The sequence below is a fragment of the Furipterus horrens genome, unplaced genomic scaffold (genome assembly GCF_987537825.1).
Source record: "Furipterus horrens unplaced genomic scaffold, mFurHor1.1.pri manual_scaffold_13, whole genome shotgun sequence".
NCBI lineage: Eukaryota > Metazoa > Chordata > Mammalia > Chiroptera > Furipteridae > Furipterus > Furipterus horrens.
In genome coordinates, this window is record NW_028327183.1 from 36726811 (window position 1) to 36749618 (window position 22808).

Here is a 22808-nt window from a genome sequence, read left to right on the forward strand (position 1 = left end):
CCTCGTTGGAGAAGTGTCTATTCAGTTCCTTTGCCCATTTTTTTTTTAAGTTTATTTTATTATGTGGTTAAAGTAGTTCCCATTTTTTCCCCTTTGCTCCCCTCCGCTTCCCTCCAGCAATCCCACCCGCCTTAGTTCATGTCCGTGGGTCATGCATATGTTCTTTGGCTTCGCCCTTTCCTATATTATTCTCAACTTCCCCCTGTCTATTTTGTACCAAGTGATCATGCTTCTTAGTCCCTGCACCATTTCCCCAATTCTCCCCCTCCCCGCTCCCAGCTGATAACCTTCCAAATGATCCCCCTACCTATGGTTTTGTTCCTATTCTGGTTTGCTTAGTTGGATTTTGTTTTTATTTTTTAGATTCAGTTGTTGATAGTTGTGACTTTGTTGTCATTTTAGTGTTCATAGTTTTGATCTTCTTTTTCTTAAGTCCCTTTGACATTTCATATAATAATGGCTCGGTGATGATGAACTCCTGTAGCTTTACCTTGTCTGGAAAGCACTTCATCTGCCCTTCCATTCTAAATGATAGCTTTGCTGGATAGAGTAGTCCTGGTTGTAGGTTGCCTTTCATCACATTGAATACTGCTTGCCAGTCCCTTCCTGCCTGCAAAGTGTCCTCTGAGAAATCAGCTGATAGTCCCATAGGCACCCCCCTGTAGGCAACCCTCCGCCTCTCTCTCGCTGCCCCCAGGACTCTCTCTTTATCTTTCACCTTTGGCATCTTAGTCATGATGCATCCTGGTGTGGTCCCCTCTGGGTCCAGCTTGCCCGGGACCCTCCGTGCTTCCCGGACCTGTATGTCTATGTCCTTCGCAAATTTGGGAAGTTTTCCTAATTTTTTTCAATTCTTGCTCCCTCATTCTGCACTGGTTGACTGTTTTTTTCTTCCTTATGTTCCAAATCATTGATTTGAACCCCGGTTTCCTTCCCTTCACCATTGGTTTTGTGTGGATTTTCCTTCGTTTCACTTAGCATAGCCTTCACGTCTCCTCTTATGCGTTTGCCGTACTCAAGCATATCAGTCAAGCCTGTGAGCATCTTTATCACCAGTGTTTTGAATTCTGCGTCTATCTCCTCATCTGTTAGGTTGGCTATCTCCTCGTCGCTTAGTTCTCCCACTGGAACCTTGATCCGTTCCTTGTTTTGGGCCATAGTTCTCTGTCTCCTCATCTTGACAGGCTCCTGTGTTTGCTTGCCTCCGAGTAACAGGTAGAGCTGTCGCTCCTGTTACATTGTAAGGGGCGGAGCCTTTGGGATTCATCAGTACAAGGCAACCTGTTTCACCACGTTGTGGTGCTGTATGTGGGGAGGGGTCCGAGAGGGAACAATGCTTCCTGCCCAGCACTCGCCCCCTTTCCAGGCACCTCCCCTACCTCTGCACCGGACTGGTGCCCCTCCAGCTGCTGCCCTGACTGTCATTTCCAGAGTGGGTGGGTCTGTGGATGCTCCGGGACCATGGGGGCCTTCCAAACAAGCAGACTCTGCTGAGATACTGGCAGCCTCCGCCTCCACCGCAACCCCCACTGGCCTGCACAGTAAGAAGCAATGAGGCTTCATCCTCCCAGGTGCTGGGACCGTCAGCCATCAGGCCCAGCGAGGAGTCAGGAACACTCCCCGGCTGTGCCTCCGGACTTCAAAACGCGTGACTGCGCCCTCTGCTGGCCTGCCGCTGCCGCCGCCACCACACTGTGTCCTCTCTGCCCTGGCACCCCCCTGTCTGGATGAGTATCTCTTCCCTATATCTTTGCCTGCTGGACTTCCATGCAGTTAGATCCCCTGGAACCTCTGGTTGTTTCTAGTCCTGAGGCAGTTGCATTTCTTCCCTGTTAGGGAGGGAGAGGTAGGGTGTCTGTCCACGCCTCCATCATGGCCGGAAGTCTCGATAATTTTTTCTTTATAGTACTTTACATTTGTTGTTACTTTTGGTTTCTGTGATTCCTGATGAAAAATCAACTGTTAATTTTATGGGGATCTCTTATATGGGACAAGTCACTTGTCACGTTGCTTTCAAGATTTTCTCTTTGGCTTTGACTTTCAATAATATATGGTGTATCTCATTGTGGATCCCTGAGTTTGTTTATCCTATTGGAGTTTTTTTTTGAGCTTCTTGAATGTGTTGATTCATGTCTTTTATAAAATTTGAGAAGGTTGGTTTTTTTTTTTTAATCATTATTTCTTAAAATATTTTTTTCTGCCCCTTTCCCTCCCTCCTTTCTTTCTGAGACTTCATGTACATTTATATTCTCCATCGTGGTCCCTGAGGCTCTATTCATTTTTCTTTATACTTTTTCCTTTCTGATCCTTAGACTAGGTAATTTCTTTTTCTTTTTAAAATTTATTTATTGTTTTTTTTTATTACAGTTATCTCACTTTTTCCCCCATTGCTCCCCCCCATTTCACCCACCCCTTCTCCCACAGTCAATCCCCACCCCGTTGTCCATGTTCATGGGTCATTTATACTAGTTCCTTTAGATTAGGTAATTTCAATTGACCTGTCTTCAGATTTATTGATTATTTGTTTTGTCTGCCAAATTTGCTGTTCAATCCTAGTGAATTTTTCATTTTAGTTATACTTTTTAGCTCCAGATTCCTGTTTGGTTCCTTTCTATAATTTACTCCCTCCCTCACTTTATGGTATTCCCTATTTGGTGAAACATTATCATTCATCTGGTTTTTGTTAGTTCTTTGACCACAGTAAATATTCTTTTTTAAGGCTGAGTAGTATTCTGTTGTGTAAATGTCCCATAGTTGTCTTATCCACTCATCTACTGATAGACACGGGCTACTTTCATATCTTGGCGATTGTAAATAATGCTGCAATGAACATAGGGGTGCTTATGTTTTTTTGAATTAGTGTTTTGGGTTCCTTCAGATATGCGGGATAGCAGGGTTGAAAGGAAGATCCTTTTTTTTTTTTAAGGTACCTGCTTTCCACAGTGGCTGCACCAATCTGCAATCCCACCAACAGTGCAAAAGTGTTCCTCTTTGTCCATATCCTCACCAGCACTTGTTGTTTGTTGATTTATTGATGATGGCCGTTCTGACATGTGTGAGATGATATCTCATTATGGTTTTAATATGCATTTATCTGATGATTAGTGACATTGAACATCTTTTCATATGTTTGTTGGCCATCTGTATGTCTTCTTTGGAGAAGTGTCTATTCAGGACCCTTGCCAATTTTTTAATTGGGCTGTTTGTTTTTTTGGTGTTGAGTTTTGTAAGTTCTTTATAAGTTTTGGATATTAACCCCTTGCTTGATGTATCAGCGAGTATGTTCTCCCATTCTGTGGTTTATCTTTTTATTTTGTTGATGATTTCCTTTGCTGTGCAAAAGCTTTTCACTTTACTGTAGTACCATTTGTTTATTTTTTTTCTTTTATTTCCCTTGCTTGGGGAGATATAGATGATAAAACATTGCTATGAGCAATGCCTGAGATTTTGTTGCCTATGTTTTCTTTTATGATTTTTATGGTTTCAGGTTTAACACATAAGTCTTTGATCCATTTTGAATTTATTCTTGTGTGTGGTGTAAGAAAGTGGTCTAGTTTCATTTTTCTACATATATCTGTCCAATTTTCCCAGCACCATTTATTGAATAAACTATCTTTAGTTTATTGTATGTGCTTGCTTTCTCTGTCGAATATTAATTGACTATAAAGTTGTGGGTTTATTTCTGGGCTCTCTGTTCTGTTTCATTGTGTCTGTTTTTATGCCAGTACATGCTGTTTTGATTACTATGGCTTTATAGTATAGTTTGATATTAGGTAGTGTGTGATTCCTCCAACTTTGTTCTTCTTTCTCAGAATTGCTGTTGCTAAGCGGGGCCTTTTGTGGTTCCATATAAATTTTTGAAATATTGTTCTGGTTCTGTGAAATACATCACTGGAATCTTGATAGGAATTGCGTTGAATCTGTAGATTGCTTTGGGTAGTATGGACATTTTGATGATGTTAATTCTGTCTATCCATGAACACAGTATGCGCTTCCACTTATTTGTATCTTCTTCAATTTGTTTACCCAGTGTCTTACAATTTTCCAAACATAAGTCTTTTACATCCTTGGTTAGGTTTATTCCTAGGTATTTTATTCTTTTTCTAGCAATTATGAATGGGATTGTTTTTCTTTACTTCCTTTTCTGTTAGTTTGTTATTGGTATATAAAAATGCAACTGATTCCTGGACGTTAATTTTGTTTCCTGCTACTTTGCTGAATTCATTTATCAGTTCTAGTAGTTTTCTTGGTAGAATGTTTGGGGTTCTCTGTTTGCAGTATCATGTCATTTGCAAATAATGACAGTTTTACATCTTCCTTTCCAATTCAGGTGTCTTTTATTTCACCTTGTCTGATGCTGTGGCTAGGACTTCCAGTACTATGTTGAATAAGAGAGGTGAAAGCAGACATCCCTGTCTTGTTCCTGATCTTAAGGGAAACGTTTGTAGTTTTTGCCCATCAAGTATGATGCTGGCAGTGGGTTTGTTGTATATGATCTTTATTATGTTTAGGTATTTCCATCTAATCCTACTTTGCTGAGAGTTTTTAATCACAATTTGGTGCCGGATTTTCTCAAATGCTTCTTTCTACATCTATTGATATTATCATGGGGTTTTTAGCTTTCATTTTGTTTACATGGTAAATCACATTTATTGATTTGTAAATATTGTACCACCCTTTCATTCCTGTAATAAATTCCATTGTGTATGATCTTTTCTGATGCATTGCTGTATTCGGTTTACTAGTATTCTGTTGAGAATTTTTGTATCTATGTTCATCAGGGATATTGGCCTATAATTTTCTTTCTTTGTAGTGTATTTATCTGGTTTTGGAATTAGGATAATGCTGGCCTCATAAAATGAGTTTGGGAGCCTTCCCTGTTCTTGAATTTTATGAAATAGTTTGAGTAGGAGAGGTGTTAGTTCTTCTCAGAATGTTTGGTAAAATTCACCAGTTAAGCTGTCTGGTCCAGGGCTTTTGTTTGTTAGGAGATTTTTGATTACTGCTTCAATTTCACTGGGTGTAATCTGTCTATTCAGATCCTCTTGATTCTTCCTGATTTAGTTTTAAAACAGTGGCTCTCAACCTTCCTAATGCCGCGACCCTTTAATACAGTTCCTCATGTTGTGGTGACCCCCCAACCGTAAGTAAAGCACAGTGATTAATCACAAAAACAATATGGAATTATATATGTGTTTTCCGATGGTCTTAGGCGGCCCCTGTGAAAGGGTTGTTCAACCCCTAAAGGGGTTGCGACCCGCAGGTTGAGAACCGCTGTTTTAGAAGATTGTATGTTTCTAAGAATTTATCCATTTTATCCAGGTTGTCCAGTTTGTTGGCATATGTTTGTTCATAATATTTGCTTACAGTCCTTTGTACTTCCATTTCTGATTTTATTTATTTGGGTCCTCTCTTTTTTTCTTGATAAGTCTGGTTTATCAATCTTGATCTTTTCAAAGAACCAGTTCTTGGATTTATTGATCTTTTGTATCATTCTTTTAGACTCTATTTTATTTATTTCTGCTCTTATATTTTAAAAAGATTTTATATATTTTTAGAGAGAGGGGAAGGGAGGGAGAAAGAGAGGGAGAGAAATATTAGTGTCTCTCATGCACCCCCAACTGGGGACCTGGCCTGCAACCCGGGCATATTCCCTGACTGGTAATTGAACCGGCAACCCTTTGGTTTGCAGGCCGGCACTCAATCCACTGAGCTCCACCAGCCAGGGCTGTGTTCTGATTTTTATTATTTCCTTTCTTCTATTCACTTTGACTTTGTTTGTTGTTCTTTTTCAGTTTTCTTTAAGTGTAAAGTTTAATTGTTTATTTGAGCTTATTCTTTTTTTTTTTTTGAGATAGGCCTGTAATGCTCTTAATTTCCTTCTTAGGATTGCTTTCCCAGTGTCCCACAGATTTTGGATTGTTGTGTCCTCATTTTCATTTTTTTCAGGGTATCCTTGATCTCATTGTTAACCCATTTATTGTTTAGGAACATGTTACTTAGCTTTCATGTCTTTGCATGTTTTCCAGTGTTCTTCTTGTGATTGATTTCTAGTTTCATAGCATTGTAGTCAGAGAAGATGCTTGATATGATTTCAATCTCCTTAAATTTATTGAGACTTGTTTTGTTACCTAACATGGTCTATCCTAGAAAAGTTTCATGTGCACTTGAAAAGTATGTATATTCTGCTGCTTTGGGGTGAAATGCTCTAAAGGTACCAATTAAATCCATTTGATCTAGTGTGTCATTTAATGCCTCCGTCTCCTTGTTGGTTTTCTCTCTGGAAGATCTATTCATTGACGTCACTGGGGTGTTAAAATTCTCCACTATGACTGTATTTCTGTCGATCTCTTCCTTTATGTCCATCAAGATTTGCTTTACATATGTAGGTTCTCCTCCGTTGGGTCATAAATGTTTACTAGGGTTATATCCACTTGTTGGATTGTTCCCTTTATCATTATGCAGTGTTGTTCTTTGTCTCTTACTATAGCCTTGGTTTTAAAGTCTATTTTGTCGGATATAAGTACTACCACCCCAGCTTTTTTTCCTTTCCATTTTCATGAAATATATTTTTCCATCTCTTTACTTTTAGTCTGTGTGTATCTTTCAATCTGGAGGCAGCATATATATGGGTCTTGTTTTCTTATTCATTCAGCTACTCTGGGAACATTTAAGCCATTTACACTTAAGGTGACTATTGATAGATACATATGTAGTGCCATTTTTAAAAAAATTTTTTCCCACCCCCCTTCTATGTCCATGGGTCATGCATATAAGTTCTTTGGCTTCACCCTTTCCTATATTATTCTTAACATTCTCCTGTCTATTTTGTACCAACCGATTATGCTTCTTAGTCCCTGCACCATTTCCCCATTTCTCTCCCTCCCTCCTCCCAGCTGATAACCCTCCAAATGATCCTCATATCTATGATTCTGTTGCTATTCTGGTTTGCTTAGTTGGATTTTGTTTTTATTTTTTAGATTCAGTTGTTGATAGTTGTGAGTTTGTTGTCATTTTAATGTTCATAGTTTTGATTTTCTTTTTCTTAAGTAAGTCCCTTTGACATTTCATGTAATAATGGCTTGGTGATGATGAACCCCTTTAGCTTTACCTTGTCTGGGAAGCACTTCATCTGCCCTTTCATTCTAAATGATAGCTGTGCTGGATAGAGTAATCTTGGTTGTAGGTTGCTTTTTGTAGTGCCATTTTATTGTTAAACTATTTTTGTTTGTTTCTCTTTTTCTTCTTCACCTTAAAGCAAGCCCTTTAACATTTGTTGTAGTACTGGTTTGGTGTTAACAAACTCCTTTAGCTTTTTCTTGTCTGGGAAATTCCTTATTTCTCCTTCAATTTTAAGTGATAACCTCACTGGGTAAAGTAGACTTGGTTGTAGGTCCTTGCTTTACATCACCTTGCATATTTCACACCACTTCCTTCTGTCTTGAAATGTTTCTGTTGATAACTCAGAAGACAATCTAATTGGTGCTCCCTTGTATTAACGACCTGCTTTTATCTTGCGGTTTTTAGGATTCTCTCCCTGTCTTTAAGCCTTGTCATTGTAATTATCATGTGTCTCGGTGTAGGCCTTTTTGGGGCCAACTTGTTTGGGACCCTCTGAGCTTCCTGGACTTGTGTGTCTTTTTACTTCACCAGATTAGGGAAGTTTTCTATCATTATTTCTTCAAATAGGTTCTTGATCCCTTGCTCTCTATCTTCTCCTTCTGGTATTCCCATGATGCAGATGTTGTTTCACTTCATGTTGTCCAAAATGTTTCTTAACCTCTCCTCATTTTTTAAATTCTTTTTTCTTTTTGCTGTTCTGCCTGGGTGTTTTTTTCTACCATGACTTCCAAATCACTGATTCAGTCCTCTGCTTTGTCTAGCCTACTGTTCATTCTTTCTAGTATATTATTTATTTCAGATATTGCATTCTTTATTTCTGACTGGTCTTATTTCATGCTGTTGAGTATCCTTATAATCATTACTCTAAAGTTTGTCTGATAAATTGCTTGCTTCCATTTCATCTAGTTCTTCTGGAGAATTCTCTCATTCTTTCATTTGTAGTCTGTTTCTTTGTCTTCCCATTTTGACTGCTTCTTTGTATTTGTTTCTATGTATTAGGTAGATCTGCAAAGACTTTGGTGTAGGCCTTTGCTAGTGACTGGCCCTGGTCCACCTGTTTGGAGCTGTCAGCAATCCACAGAGTATGGCTTTGTCTGCTGGGCCTGTTTATGTGCAGAAAGAACCAGGCTGTGCACTAAAGATGGCCTTTATTAGCACTAGGCCTAGGGGAGGGTCAGCTGAAGTCTCATAGAGCTCCCAGAATTCCACCTTAGTTGTTAAACCAATCTATGATATAGCCTCAAGCTGTCTGTAATCAGCAGCCCAGCTTAAGCTCCAAAGGTTGGGGCAGAGTAATTCCTGTGGGCAGGGCTATTGCTGTCCCTCAGGCTGATGCCATTTGGAGAGGAGTGATCTGCCTGAGAAAGATGGCTTCTGCAGTATGGGGAATGACTCAGCACAGGGATCCTGGTGGCTATTCCTTCAGTTCTGTTCCCAGAGTTACCAACCCCAGACTCTCCTAAAGTGTCTCTAGTACACTCTGTCCTCCCTCGGCCTGAGCCCAGGGTAAGTGACTGCAAATGAAATTTTGTGTGTTGGCCCTTTAAGAGGCCCTCTGAGTCTACAGTTGTTTTTCCCTGGCAGACAGAAACCGTGCTGCTTTTAACAACTGAATGTTATCTGGATTTATTTCCAGCTCTGGTGCTGTAGACTAGGGAGTCCCACTTGGGTTCTAGACCCCAAACTTCTCAGGGGGACCACCCCCACCCCCGGCAGCTAAAATGTCCCTCCAGATCTTTAGCTGTCACCCATGGGAGCCCAGCCAACCACATCGCGCCTCCTCTGCACTCCCAGTCATGTTTCGGTGAAGTGGTTTCTTCTGTCTGTAGTTATAAGGCTTCTTTCTCTCAACCTAGTGTTCAGTTGGTTATTCAGAATGATTTTTTTACAATCTAGTTATAATTCCAGATTGGCCCTGGCTGGTGTGGCTCAGCAGATTGAGTGCTGGCCTGCGAACGAGAGGGTTGCAGGTTTGATTCCCATTCAGGGCACATGCCTGGGTTGCAGGCTGGGTCCCCAGTTGGGAGTGCACAAGAAGCAACCACACATTGATATTTCTCTCCTTTTCTTTTTCCCTCCCTTCCCCTCTCTCTAAAAATAAGTAAATAAAATCTTTTTTAAAAAGCCATAGGAAAACAGGCAGATTATTTAAAAAAATAAAAAATAATAACTCCAAATTGGTCCTGGGAGGAGGATAGTATAGCTTCCACTTACTCCTCCACCATCTTGGGTCTTCCAAGATTACTTCTTTTTTATGGCTGAGTAGTAGTCCATTTTGTAAATGTACTACAGCTTTTTTTATTCACTTATCTACTGATAACGGTTGGGCTGCTCCAAATCTTGGTTATTGTAAATAACACTGCAATGAACATAGGGGTGCTTATATATATTCTTTCAAATTAGTGTTTTGGGATTCTTTGGATATATTCCCAGAAGTGGATATGCTGGGTCATATGGCAGTTCCATTTTTAATTTTTGAGGTATCTCCATACTGCTTTCCACAGTGCCTGCACCACTCTGCATTCTCATCAACAGAGCATAAGGATTCCCTTTTCTCCACATCCTTGTCAACACTTTTTGTTTGTTGATTTATTGATGATAGTCATTCAGACAGTTGTGAGGTAATATCTCATTGTGGTTTTAATTTGCTTTTCTTTGATCATTGGTGACATTGAGCATCTTTTCATATGTCTATTGGCCATCTCTGTGTCCTCTTTGGAGAAGTGTCTATTCAGGTTCTTTGCCCATTTTTAATGGAATTATTATATTTTTGGTGTTGAGTTGTATACGTTCTTTATAAATTTTAGTTATTTACCCCTTAGCAGATGTATCATTGGCAAATATGTTCTCGCATTCAGTAGGCTATCTTTTCATTTTGTTGATGGTTTCCTTTGCTGTGCAAAAACTTCTTAGTTTGCTGTAGTCCCATTTGTTTATTTTTTCTTTTGTTTCCCTTGCCTGTTTTTCACTCCTATAAACAGTTCTGTTTTGTTCTTTTTCAGCACTGCTTGGCTGCTTTTAATAGTTTCTGGTTGGCTACTCATACCTTTTATCTTGTCAAGGTTCTGCTTCTTTAAACATTTAAGCATAGTTGTTTTATATTCTGTCTGCTAATTCCAGTATTTGAAGCTAGACTCTGTTGTTTGTGCTGTTTCTCGCTCGCAGTACCTTGTTTCCTTTTCTTTCATGAGCTTCACATTTTCCTCAGAAATTTATTTTTGGGGATATTTTACAGCCTGGGCTGCAGATAGGGCATGGACGATACATGGTACATTTTGTGTCCCTTTTTCTGTTTATTTTTAACATAGAAAGCTTTAAACTATGCTTGTTTATCTGCAACTTACTTTTTCCCCAACAAAATGCAACAGTATGTCATAGTGCTATTATTAAAGTGGTTGTAATGAATTGCCCTTTGCCTTGATCTCTGGGAAATGTAGGTGTATCCTGAGCTTGAAGATCAGAGAGCTTGTCTGCCATCAGGATGTTTTCTGACTTGTTCTTCAGACAACACCATTCGCTTCTGGAACATGGATAGCAGCCCTGACTCTCCCTGGCAGAAAAACATCTTCAGTAATGTGAGTGACTTCATTGTGAACCATCTTTGGGAAGAATAAAGACCTACTTTAAGCTAGGATGTTGAGACAGGGGGGAGTCTTATAGAATCTTGCTGTTAGGAAGGGTTGGGAAACAGGAACCAGTGAAGGGCACTCTCTGTTTTTCTCTCTCTTGTTTCTTTATTTCTCCCTCTCTTTCTAAGTGTGTAGCTCTCTCTGCTAATTAGCAGCTACTCTCTAGGTGTGTCTACACAGCCACCCCAGGTAACCTGACATACTCAACAGAAGAGAAATTTCTCCCTAAGTATTGAGTTGGAGCTCCTTGGGAGAGCTCTTTGGTTCATTAACCAAATCATGCAGGGGCTGCCCCTGTGTGGGTAGCTGCTATGGATGGGGGTGCTGATAGGACCCCAAGGAGAGCTATAATGTGAGCCTGAGGAGACAACACTTTGCCGAACAATTGGTTGGTATGGCTAGATCAGTAAAGTAGCTTCTCTGAGGAGCCAAGACTTGAATCATGCATTTATTATTCTGTACTTATTAAGGTCTGTGCTTGGTGGGTAAATGCAGGGGACCCATCAGTGACTAAGACAGACCCTTCTCCTGTACACGTGGCACCCACATTCTAATGGGGGGAGGCAGAGAATGAACTAACAACTGCACAAATTGTGATATAATCATAAGCATGGTAAGCACCATGAAAGAAAATTATAAATTGCTTGTGGGATATATAACAGAGTTATCTGATCTTATTTGTAGCATCATGGGGAGCTTCCTGGAGGAAGAGACAACTAAGCTGAGATATGGAGCACTGGGAGTAGTAAAGAGGGGTGGGGAGAGTGTCTAATGCCAAAGGAGCAGCTTGTGCAAAGGCCATGAGGTAGGAAAGAGTCTAGTGAGTTGGAAAACCTGAGAAGTCAGTGGGGCTAGAACAAAAAAGGCCCTTAATGCAGGGAGTATATAGCAGGTACTTCTTTACTATTCCTGTCATACACATCCCCTAATTCTACTTCTTTTCTTCTGCACCTATGATATACATGTTATATTTGGCTGTATACAATAGGAAACCCCAAAACAAGAGGTAAAAGTTTGGCTTTCTGACTCATAAAAATAGTCTAGATGTAACCAGTTCTGACTATTATGGCAGCTGCAGGAAACCCTCAGAGATCCAAGAGCCTTCTAACTCTCCATTCTGCCATTTTGAAGGAGTGGCCCTTGTCTTTATCATCCAGAATGGCTGCTGGAGTTCCCGTCATTACATTAGCAAGTTTTAGACAGCAAGAAGGAAGCAGAAGAGTTCTCGCTTGCTTTACATCTCACTGACCAGACTTTATACACAGAGCCTCATCTAGCTGCAAGGGAGGCTGGGAAACATAGTTACTCTTCTCTAGTGGCAAACCTCCCAGGTCAAAATTGGAGTTCTGTTACTAATGGAGAATGGGGGACTGGCTCTTGGGTTACAAAATTACAGAGGTGTTTCAGACCTTCTCACAGTACTGACTTCAGCCCTTTCTTTCCTGCAGACCCTGCTAAAGGTAGTGTATGTAGAGAATGACATCCAGCATCTGCAGGATATGTCACACTTCCCAGACCGGGGGAGTGAGAATGGGATACCTATGGACGTGAAAGCTGGGGTACGAGTCATGCAAGTCAGTCCTGATGGCCAGCACTTGGCTTCAGGCGACCGAAGTGGAAATCTAAGGTAAGTGGACTCTGGTGGGTGTCTAGTGTACACCTCTTAGCTTCGGCTTGGGTACTCAGGTGGTGGGGGAGTAACCTTGGCCTTTGCATCTGCAACTACTCATTGAGAATGAGGGGCTGTGAGTAGCAATCCTGTAACCAGCCACCCCTGGGAGCTTAAGCACAGTGTCTTCCAAAAGGGCTAAGATGAGGGTAGCTATTGGGACCACAACAGCTAAGGTGTGTGAACGTTGCCTACAAAGTAGGCAGGCACATTTGCATGGCTCTAGGACAGGGTAACACTTTACCAGCTGTGTGGTACCAGTGCTGAACCGTCAGAGAAGAAGCCCGCTGGAGCTTGTGGGACCCTGGTAGCCCTGGGAGAGGAGCTAGGAGAATGGGACATTTGAGGGCTCAGTTCACACTGCAGAGGTTTTTCATATGCTGACAGCATATGGGTCCTATGACAGGGACCAGGTTCAAGTTGATGAATGACAGCTGTGAGCACCTGGTGCTGGGGCTGTTGAGGGGTGGAAGGGACCAGGGGCATCTGGAGAGCATGCCCTTAAAGTTGTAGTGTGTTTTCATTTCCAAGAAGAACAGAAAGTGCAGGGGGGTGTTTTCTGTGAAACTTCTGTGGTTTTTGAAATGCTGACAACTGTTTTGATATCAATCTCTGCATGATGCAAACCGAATGTATTAGTGGTCTGCTCACATTGATAGCACTCTGCCATGAATGGGGAAAGCAGTAACAGGAGCTACGTGGGCAACTACTTCCATCAAGATGGAGGTGTAGGTAGACACACTTCATGCAACCAGAGAAGGAATTACAACCAGATCACAAAACTAATAACACCCAGAACTATCAGAAAATCAAGCTATATGAAAGTCCAACAACCAAGGATTTAAAGAAGACACATTCTTCCAGATGGGTAGGAGGTGCAGAGTCACAGAGATGGGTGGAGAGGCTGCATGGTGTGGGTGGGGAAAAGTGGTGACAGGGGCAGCTGTGAAATGGTTGGGAGGGACAGCTTGGGAATGAGTGATGAGCGATCCCAGCCCCAGGCCAGACAACATAGTCCAGGGTTCCAGCACTGGGAAGATAGACCCCAATTACCTATGGCTATAAAAACCAGTGGGGGTTAGGGTGGTGGAAGAAACTCCCTGATTTTCACCGCTTAAAGATGCAGCGTGATCTTAAAACATAGGTAAACCCACCCAATCTGGGATTCATCACTGGGACGGCAACTGGAAAGGTGCTAGTTGCACACAGAAAGGTGTGAAGTGACTGGAAACGGGGCGAGCGCTGGGCGAACTGCCAGAAGCCAGGTGGTGGCATTATTCTGTCTCTGAGCCCTTGCCACACAGCCACAAAGTGATCAAAGGACTTGCCCCACTCTGGCAATTACCTAAGACTCCACCCCACACAATTTACAGCTGCTGTTGCTGTACAGGCCATGCTACTAAGACAGGGAGTAAAAGCAGCTTTACCTAATATACAGAAACAAACACAGGGAGGCTGCTATTGAGGAGGCAAAGAAATATGACACAAATGAAATAATAGAACAAAGCCCCAGAAAAAGAAATTAGCAAAATGGAGATAGCCAACGTATTAGATGCAGAGTTCAAAACACTGGTTGTTAGAATGCTCAGAGAACTCTTTGAATATGGCAAAAAATAAAGGAAGAAATGAAGGCTACACTAAGTGAAATAAAGAATAATCCCCAGGAAACCAACAGAGCAGAGAGGGAAGCCAGGATTCAAATCAACGATTTGGAACATAAAGAAGAAATAAACAATCAACCAGTACAGAATGAAGAAACAAGAATTCAAAAAATAAAATAAAATGAGAATAGGCTTTGGAACCTCTGGGACAACAGAATCCCATAAGACTGTCAGCAAATTTCTCAAAAGAAACTTTGCAGGCAAGAAAGGACTGGCAAGAAGTATTCAAAGTGATGAAAAGCAAGGACCTACAACCTAGATTACTCTATCCAGCAAAGCTATCATTCAGAATGGAAGGGCAGCTAAAGGGCTTCCCAGACAAGGTAAAGCTAAAGGAGCTCTTCACCACCAAGCCATTATTACAGGAAATGTTAAAGGGAGTTATTTAAGAAAAAGAAGATCAATACTTTGAACATTAGAAAGGTGGCAAATTCACAACTACCAACAATGAATCTAAACAAACAAACAAAAACAAACTAAGGAAACAACCAGAACAGGAACAGAATTATAGACATGGAGATAATATGGAGGGTTATCAGCTGGGAGAAATGGGGAAATGGTGCAGGGATTAAAAGCATAATTGATAGAAACAAAATAGATGGGGATGTTAAGAATAATATAGGGAAAAAGCCAAAGAACTTATATGCACGACCCGTGGACATGAACTGGGAGGGGGGAGATTGCTGGAGGTAAAGGGGGTTAATTTGGGACAACTGTAATAGCATAATCAATAAAATATACTTAAAAAAAGAGCTACTTAGGCATAGCAGTCTTCCTCAGGCTTGGCACTGGCCTGATACTATGTGTATCTTGACTGATTTAGTCCTCTCACTGACCCTCCAGTATAAGTGCTGTTATTAGTTCCATTTTCAGATTGGTTAACTGAGGTAAGAGAAGACAAGTAACTAGGCTAAGATTGCACAGGCAGAGTGTAGAGAAACTGGATGATTGTCTCTTATTTCAACCCTGGATGATCTCTTGTTTGCTTTCATTTGGAGAGAATGAGAAAAGTCTAGATTTGAGACTAAGAATGACAGATTGGAATCAAATGTTCCCACCCTTAGGTCCTATCCTTGAGTATGACCTCTGACCCCTGACCCCTGCTGCACCCCCCCAGGAATCACTTCTGATACTGCTCTGCCTGACGCTTGTTCTCCCTGGAGGACTGTCCTAGATCTGGCCCATGGAACCACAGGGGCTGGGTACTCACTGAGGTACTCCCCGCTTTGGCACTGCTTCCTTTAAGATGGCAGTTTTCTAGATGATAACAGTGATTGGTTATCTCTAAAGTAGTTCTTGATGTTGCCTATCTGGCAGTGTTATAGTGCCTGAGGTGGGAGCAGAGATGGAAGGACCCTCTGAGAAGGGTATAGCAGGCAGTGTATGTTTCCCAGGATCCATGAGCTGCACTTCATGGATGAACTTGTCAAGATGGAGGCCCATGATGCTGAGGTGCTATGCCTGGAGTACTCCAAGCCTGAGACTGGTGAGCCCCTGGCAGGGTGGCAGGGGGAAGGCAGGGGAATGACCCCCCTGTCAGAGCCATAGAGGGTGGTAGTGGGTATCTAGTAGGGCTGTGAATGATAACTAGAAGTCCTGTGTGTAGTAAGGGCCCCTGTCTCTGGACCCTGGGACCAAGGTGACTAGGACTGCAGAAAGCAAGACACTGGCAGGCAGGATGGACTAAACTTGCTGACCCTGTGCCCAGTGCCCTGAACAGTACACAGGCTAAAGAGGTGAATGTCAAATGAGTGAATATATGAATGAGTTCATCCTTTGCCAGTGAAGGTAGATCAACAGTTAAACATATTCAATGCCTTCAGAAAAATTAGAAGAATATTATAGTGAATACTCACATGCTCTTTACCCAGATCTTTTTTCTCTTTTAAATCCTGTCTGACCCTGTGACTATATAATGGGTTTACCTGCTTCTCTCTCCATTTCTCTGTGTTTGTGTGTGTGTGTACATACACACATATAATAACAGCACATACATAATTTTTTTTCATTTGCTAAACTATTTAAGAGTAATTTGCAGGCATGATGCTCATTCACCCTGAAGTGCTTTTGTGAGCATTTCCTAGGAAGGAGGACAACCATTTACATGACCACAAGGCTTATCAATGTGGAAATTTTACTTTGATTCTATACTGTCATCTGTCTTATGGTTATGGAGCCAAAGGCCCCTTCTTCAAGCCCTGGAAAGCTTGCCCACGCTGCTTTCTAGGAGGCCAGTGAGTCAAATAACCTCCCAAGAACAGAGGGCCAACTCTCTCCACTCACAGGGTTGACCTTGCTGGCCTCGGCCAGTCGGGATCGACTGATCCATGTACTAAACGTAGAGAAGAACTACAACCTGGAGCAGACTCTGGACGACCATTCCGCCTCCATCACGGCCATCAAGTTTGCAGGTGAACCACTTCCTTCCCATTTCCAGCATCCCTCATTAGATGGATTCCTTTGGCTGCAAGTAACAGTAAAAACTCTCTTTAGCTTAAACAAAAAAGGGAGAAGCAAGCTCTGGATTCAGGCACAGCTAGATCCAAAGGTTGAATTTTTTTAAATTATTAGGACTCTCTCCTTTGTTAGCTGTGCCTTTTTCTGGAGGACTGGATGTTGGTTGTCACTGGGCCACTGGAAAGAGATTTCCTCTCTTCCTATTAATTTTGGCAGAAACTGGGAGCTGACTTTCCTTTTGCTGGTTTGAGGCCCCTGTCCTTTCCAGAAGTTATCTGTGCCAGGGCTTTGGGGTGTTCTCTTTTCCAGGTCAGGCTCATGCCCAGCTGCCGCCTACCTCCACTCCTGATCTAGGAGGACTGGCGTTAGATGAGTGCTGGTCCCCCAAAAGAAATCAAGATGCCAATCCTGTGAAAGGTCAGGATGGGCACTGGTGCCTTTACAGAAAAATAGGTGACAGTGACAATTGCTGAAGGTTAATTCTTTGCTGTGGCATTATACTTGTATCATCCCGGCAGTTATCCCCTTCCTTAGCCCATTTTATAGCCACAGTCACACAGCTAGTAGCTGCAGGCCTAGGATCTTGCCTAAGGCTGTTCTTCTCCAAAGTACATGCTCACTCAACCAGGTCATCAAAGGCATTCCTCCAGGACTGAAAAGATCCAGTATGGAGATCCCTGGCCCTAAGGAATTCCAAGGAGAAGGGAGGCAGGCCCTGTGGGGTATAACTGATCAGGACTTAAGAACATGTTCAAAACTATATTTAAGAATATATTCATAGGAAGAATATAACATTCATGTACTTTAAGTTCTTCACTATGAAGTGTTTTTTACATATAATTTTGTGACTGAGAATGTGTTAATGTCCTTTGGTCCCCCTCACTTCCTGCCCAGCCTCTCTCTAGCTAAGGTGATAGGGAGCTGGGCAAAAACAAGTTAACAAAGTTTGATGTGTCTTGAGGAAGACCTAATAAAAGTTGATCAGCTTAAACTTCTCAAACATCCTTAAAACCTGTTCAGCCCTGGCCAGTGTGGCTCAGTTGGTTGGAGCGTCATCACATAACTGAAGTGTTGCAGGTTTGATTCCTGGTTGGGGCACATACCTAGGTTGCAAGTTCAATCCCTGGTCCAGGCATGTGCAATCCTTGGTTTGGGCGTGTATGGGAGGCGATTGATCTATGTTTCTCTCTCATATCTATATTTCTCTCTTTCCCTTTCTAAACAATGAAAAAATGTCTTTGGGTGAGGATAAATAATAATAATAATGAAAAACTTGTTCATTCCACTGGCTAGAAGTATTTATAATAAATCAGCAAATCTGGCAGTTTGGCCCCAGTGACCTTACCTTTAATGAATGGTCTAGATCCAAGCTGGTCCTTTGGGCCACCTTCTAAAGTGTGTGGGCCTTCATTAGAGCCCCAGCCAGCCTGAGTGCTTTGGTCTGCTGGGCTGGCTCACTTGAGGATTATGCTCAAAATATTGATAGTCAGTATAAGCTGGACACCCGTCAGTATTAACCTATCTGAAGCTACTCTGCTAAATAAGTACTCAGTCTTTTACTAACACTTTTCTGTGAAGCACGTCCAAACAAGTGAATACAGAAAGTAGTTTACCAAATACAGTCATGCGCCACATGACATTTTTGTCAATGACAGGCCGCCTTTGTGAAGATGGTCCCATAACATTATAATGTAGCTGAAAAATTTCTGTCACCTAGTGACATTGTAGCTGATGTAATATCATAGTGCAGCACAGGTCATAGTACTCACATGTTTGTGGTGATGCTGATGTAAGCAAACCTGTGCTGCCAGTCATATAAAAGTATAGCAGACATGATTACGTACAGTACATAATACTTGACAATAATAAATATGTTACTGATTTATATCTTTACTGTACTTTTAATCATATTTTAACATGTACTCTTTCTACTTATAAAATAAAGTTTGCTATAAAACAGTATGCTGTGTTATACTGGCAGCAACCTCATACATCTTGTATTTACTGAATCTCTTGATCCTATCATTTCCTCTAGTGCTTGATTTAATCTTCTGTTGTTTTGTGCAGTAACATGTTGTACAGGCTTGTAGCCTAGGAGCTACTACATAGCCTAGGTATGTAGTAGGCTAGATCATCTAGGTTTGTGTAAGTGCCTTCTGTGATGTTATCACAACACCAAAATTACCTAACGACACGTTTCTCAGAACATATCCCCATCGTTAAGTGGTGCCTGACTGTAATATAGTGAATATCCACATCAAGGTCTATAGTCAGTAGGTATGAACGGAACACACACACCCGTTGTTTATAACCAAACTGTTCTGATTGTTCACATTCCTAACATTGCTAAATGTTTGGACCTACCACCTCAGGTTAAGAAGCAGGCTCTCTCTGGGTCTCCTTCTCCCTCACAGGGTTCACTCCCTTCTGTGAACCAGTGACTCCTACTTGAGTAACATTTTAACTTGTATGTCAGCCCTGGGCTCTCTCAAATGTCTTGTCATGAAGGAGCAGCATCTGTTGTACTAAGCTTCTAAGTGTTTATTTTCTGAGGTATTTGTGCTGTTATTCTATAAAGAAATAAGAATAAAATTGCTTACTAGGTGGCAGCCATTGTTCAAGGGTTTTATACAATTTCTTGGGTCAGGGTCTGTTATAGGCCCATTATACAGACAAGTTCAGAGAAGAAGCTGGGTTCAGAGTACAGTGTTTAACCAGAGAATGCCTGGCTTCAGTCCTGGTCCTATCCTGACTCTGTGTACCCTGGCACAAGGACCATGTGATAACCCCTGGGTCACATTTATACAATGGAGTGACTAGTGAGCAGTCAGGAAGAGGGAAGCACAGGTAGTGCAGGGCCTGGCCTGAGGTATATGTGAGTGTTCTGATTGTTATTGATCATATGAGCCTCCCTGTGTCTACCTGTCTTAGACATGCTGTGCCTTCTGTGTCCCTGGCCTTTGTTTCTCTATCTGCCCTTGCTCGGCAGAGGCCTTCTTTGCAACTGCTCCATTTGTACCTCCTCATATACACAGCTCACATCTTACAGACTCCTACCTGTACCCAGCATCCACCTCACGTCTGGGAAACCCTCCCGGAACTGCAGCTGAGTTCCCTTACAGTGCTGGCCCAGCCCTACATAATACACCGCCTCCTCCTCTTCCAGGCGACAGAGACATCCAGATGATCAGCTGTGGGGCTGACAAGAGCATCTACTTTCGCAGTGCCCAGCAGGTAAAATGGTGTGGCCTTCTTGGGGGCTGGGGGTGGGGAGGCTTGTCACAGTTGTCCTTTGAAGGTCCTGCCTGCCCTGCCAGGGCTCGGATGGGCTCCACTTTGTCCGTACCCACCATGTGGCAGAGAAGACCACTTTGTATGACATGGACATTGACATTACCCAGAAGTATGTGGCTGTGGCCTGCCAGGACCGCAATGTGAGGTGAGGAGCTGCCCTGGGCCCTTTGTCAGCCTGGCCTGGGCTGCTTTATAGGTGGGGCCTGTTTAGGACCTAGTTAAGTCTGTTGTCTCATGAGCTGTTTGCTCTCTTTCCTTCTGCTCATCTGTTCCCTGAAAGGCTGAGTGATTAGAGGGACCCAGCAGGTGTCTCTTAGGAGCTGGGTTCACATAGGCGTTGTCTCCAGATCAACAGAGGGTTACTTCTGGCTCTCTAGAAGCCTATGTGGGGTGACTAAGAGGTGCTAATGTGCCTCATAAACTTACTCATTCACCTACTTTACCCAAGCACCTGTCTGGGATGGACAGTGCAAGGGTAATAGCAGTGAGGAGGGCAGCCGTACACCCTGCCTTCACAGAGCTCATAGTTCAGTGGAGGAGAGATGGACACTTCACCAGACAGTGACAACATGAAGTGGTCAGGGCTGGAATGAGGATAGCCCAAGGGGCTGGGGGCCCTGGGGAGATACCTGATCTCACCTCTCCCTGATGGAAGGAATATCTGAGCTGAAGCTCTGAAGGACACGAAGGATTAAGCCAAGGGAGGGGAGGGAGTGTGTAGAGGACACAGCATGTGCAAAGAGGTTCATTGGGTGCCAGGCACTCAGCTTACTCTGTGGCAGGGGGACAGACATTAATTCAACAGACACCCTCATGCATAATTTTCCATGACCTGAGTCTGAGATGGGGTTTCAGTCCAGGCATCGAATGAGGGATAAGAGGTGGCAGTGGCCTTGCAGGGGAGAGGAGGGTCAGGTGGGCAGGTCCATGCTGGCCATGTTCTGTAACCACCTCCCCAGAGTCTACAACACCATGAATGGAAAGCAGAAGAAATGCTACAAGGGCTCCCAAGGTGATGAAGGGTCCCTGCTGAAGGTGAGGAACCAGGGCTGCTGGGGTGAAAACTGTACACAGACCCCCCACACACAAGGCTTCCCTTTGTATCTGCTGTCCTGATGAGCCACCTTAGACCTGTGTCCTTCTTGGCACCTGATTACAGGATCACATGCTGGCCAGCCACCCACTCTGGCCTGGCTGATCAAGGATGCTTGGGAGCTAGGGGTGGCCCAGGCTGCCTCACCTTTATTACTGAGTCCTTCCCTAAGTGGGGCCATTTTAAGTGGTTTCTGTCAGAACATGGTGGCAGCTGGACTATCTGCCCAGACTTTTGATGTATGCAAATGAACCGTATACAAATTAACCTGCCGAATGTGTTGATGGGTAAACTCACCCTAACCGAAATGTATGTTTGGAAAGGTGTGGAGACGGCACCTGCAGGTGCACAGGAGGCAATTTCTACAGGCCCGAGTGTGTGACCAGGAGTCTCCACTCCCTCTTCCTTTTCCCTCCCCCCTTCTCCCTTCCCCTTTCCCTTGCTCCTTCGGGCCCTCAAGGTGGTCTGGGAGTTTTCCTCTTACCTTTAACCCCTTTCCCTCCCTTCCTTCAATAAACCTGGTGTAAAATCCTAGACTGTTCTCTGGGTGATTTCTCAGAGCAAGGCTACCTGACAGTTTCCATTTTGAGTGGCAACAGAGTATGGTGGGAAGAATCAAGTAGTCCTGGGCTCCTTCGCCAAGCTTGTCTCCTGCCTGTGTTATCCAGACCAAGGGAGGGATCGCCTCAGAGCCTCTGGACTAATTAAGAGTTCAGACTCCAGGGTCAGAATCCCCCAGCAAAGCTCTGTCTCAGGCTGACTCTGACCTTGGGCAAGTGTTGCCTCTCGAGTCTGGCTCATCACCTATAAAATGCAGATACAAAGAGTTTATGTCATAGGGTTGTGTGGAGGGAGTAAGTTACACACATACAGTGCTTAGTACGGGTCTGGCTGCCATCAGTACCATTGTCGTGTTTGTTAATTTCTTTACCTGGGAGACAGGAGCAGGAGTTCCTACGCTGCCAACGGGGTGTATTGTGAGGGCTCTCTGGGATGAGTCCATGTATTAAGTGTCCAGTACAACGGTGGTCAATCAGTGGGGGCTGTAATCTTTGACCCAGGCCTCACCATAGAGAAGAAGCAGGCAGCATAAAGCATCACTTGCATTCTCTTCGTGGCAGGTCCATTTGGACCCCTCAGGCACCTTCCTAGCCACAAGCTGCTCTGACAAAAGCATCTCGGTGATTGACTTTTACTCGGGCGAATGCATTGCGAAGATGTTTGGCCATTCAGGTGGGTGTGCCTCTCTGCTTGGGACACCTCCTCACTGGCCCCACACATAACCTTCTGACTCAGAAGGTCAATGCAGCTTCTCTGCTCTGCTTCTAGAAATCATCACCGGCATGAAGTTCACCTATGACTGTCGTCACTTGATCACAGTATCCGGAGACAGGTGGGAAAGGCCTAAAGGCTGCCCCTGGCTGACCTCCTACTGGGAGTGCATGGGGTCTACACTGTAGGGAGAGCAGGGGCTTAGACACTGGGAATACCAGGCTCACAACCTGCCTATGCAGAGAGCTCTTCTGAGTGTTCCAGCTTCCTCTCTCCTTGGACAGCACGCACCTTGATGTCACACCCAGCCCTGAGTTCAGATCCCAGATCTACTACTTATTTATGTGTGCTCTTGAGCAGGTCATTTCCCCTCTGAGCTTCAGTTTGTTCCTTTGTAAGAGAGTTGATACTATCTACCTTGACGATTATATGGTGAGAATCATGAGATGTCTATAGATGTCATCCTGATATATTTCCTTATGTAAATTATATATGTATTAATTTATAATATAAGAAATAAAACTAAATTCCTTAGAACATAGTTGGTACCCAAGGAAGTCCCTTTTGTCACTCCCTTCAGTTTACTATACTCCTTCCTCATAGCCTCTTTC

General features: G+C 43.0%; 1 protein-coding gene across 1 annotated transcript in view; it reads left to right on the forward strand.

Annotated features, from left to right (window-relative positions):
* The window catches only part of WDR62 (WD repeat domain 62), a 55775-nt gene that overhangs the window by 21640 nt on the left and 11327 nt on the right, over positions 1 to 22808 (forward strand). The window contains exons 10-18 of the mRNA XM_090261093.1: positions 10560 to 10697; positions 12200 to 12378; positions 15476 to 15567; positions 16367 to 16492; positions 19705 to 19772; positions 19856 to 19977; positions 20792 to 20867; positions 22047 to 22158; positions 22255 to 22318. Coding sequence (XP_090117219.1) covers positions 10560 to 10697; positions 12200 to 12378; positions 15476 to 15567; positions 16367 to 16492; positions 19705 to 19772; positions 19856 to 19977; positions 20792 to 20867; positions 22047 to 22158; positions 22255 to 22318 — 977 coding nt within the window. The remainder of the gene's footprint in view (positions 1 to 10559; positions 10698 to 12199; positions 12379 to 15475; positions 15568 to 16366; positions 16493 to 19704; positions 19773 to 19855; positions 19978 to 20791; positions 20868 to 22046; positions 22159 to 22254; positions 22319 to 22808) is intronic.